The sequence below is a fragment of the Plasmopara halstedii genome, assembly GCF_900000015.1.
Source record: "Plasmopara halstedii genome assembly, contig: Scaffold_2031, whole genome shotgun sequence".
Taxonomy (NCBI): domain Eukaryota; phylum Oomycota; class Peronosporomycetes; order Peronosporales; family Peronosporaceae; genus Plasmopara; species Plasmopara halstedii.
In genome coordinates this window covers 1-489 of record NW_020188939.1, presented here as the reverse complement: position 1 = coordinate 489, position 489 = coordinate 1, and the positions used below count along the sequence as shown (strand labels likewise).

The window sequence follows — 489 nt, the reverse complement described above, 5'->3', positions numbered from 1 at the left end:
TTGAAGAAAAATTCAACAGATACTTGCCGACAAGATCTTAAAATTTCTCAACGCCTCACTGTCTTCAGGAAACTCTTCACCAACTTCAGCGTCATCTTTTATCGCAAAAAAAATTTCTAATTGCCCCGCAATTGTATCCAAGATTCGATTGATAAAATCCGCCAAACTATTCTATTAGCGTAAATCATGAAGGCACACTCAATGAAGATGCGGCATGCTGCCCAATATCTAATTTCTTGTTGCCTCTGCGATATGCTTCAGTATCACCGCAAGATGCTTCACTCTGGACTATTAGCAGTACAGCTAGATCAGCTTAGGCAGAAAATATTGTTTCAGAATCGGCATCTTGTCCTGAGCAAGTAAGGAACTGAATTCAGTATCGTTGAGCGAAATTATCATGACCGGATCTCGGTCTAAGAAGGTTTTCATAAGTTTATACTGCACACCTTCAATGCAAGCCTTTGTAAGACCATCCGTAAAGTGGCGATA

General features: G+C 40.1%; 1 protein-coding gene across 1 annotated transcript; it reads right to left on the bottom strand.

Moving 5' to 3' along the window:
- Positions 1-12: 12 nt before the first annotated feature.
- Positions 13-473, bottom strand: PHALS_02525 (uncharacterized protein; the record flags this gene model as incomplete). Its single annotated transcript, XM_024716922.1, has 2 exons — positions 13-171; positions 447-473. The coding sequence occupies 2 exons, from the start codon at positions 471-473 to the stop codon at positions 13-15; spliced, it is 186 nt and encodes a 61-aa protein (XP_024582472.1).
- Between the last annotated feature and the right edge of the window lie 16 nt (positions 474-489).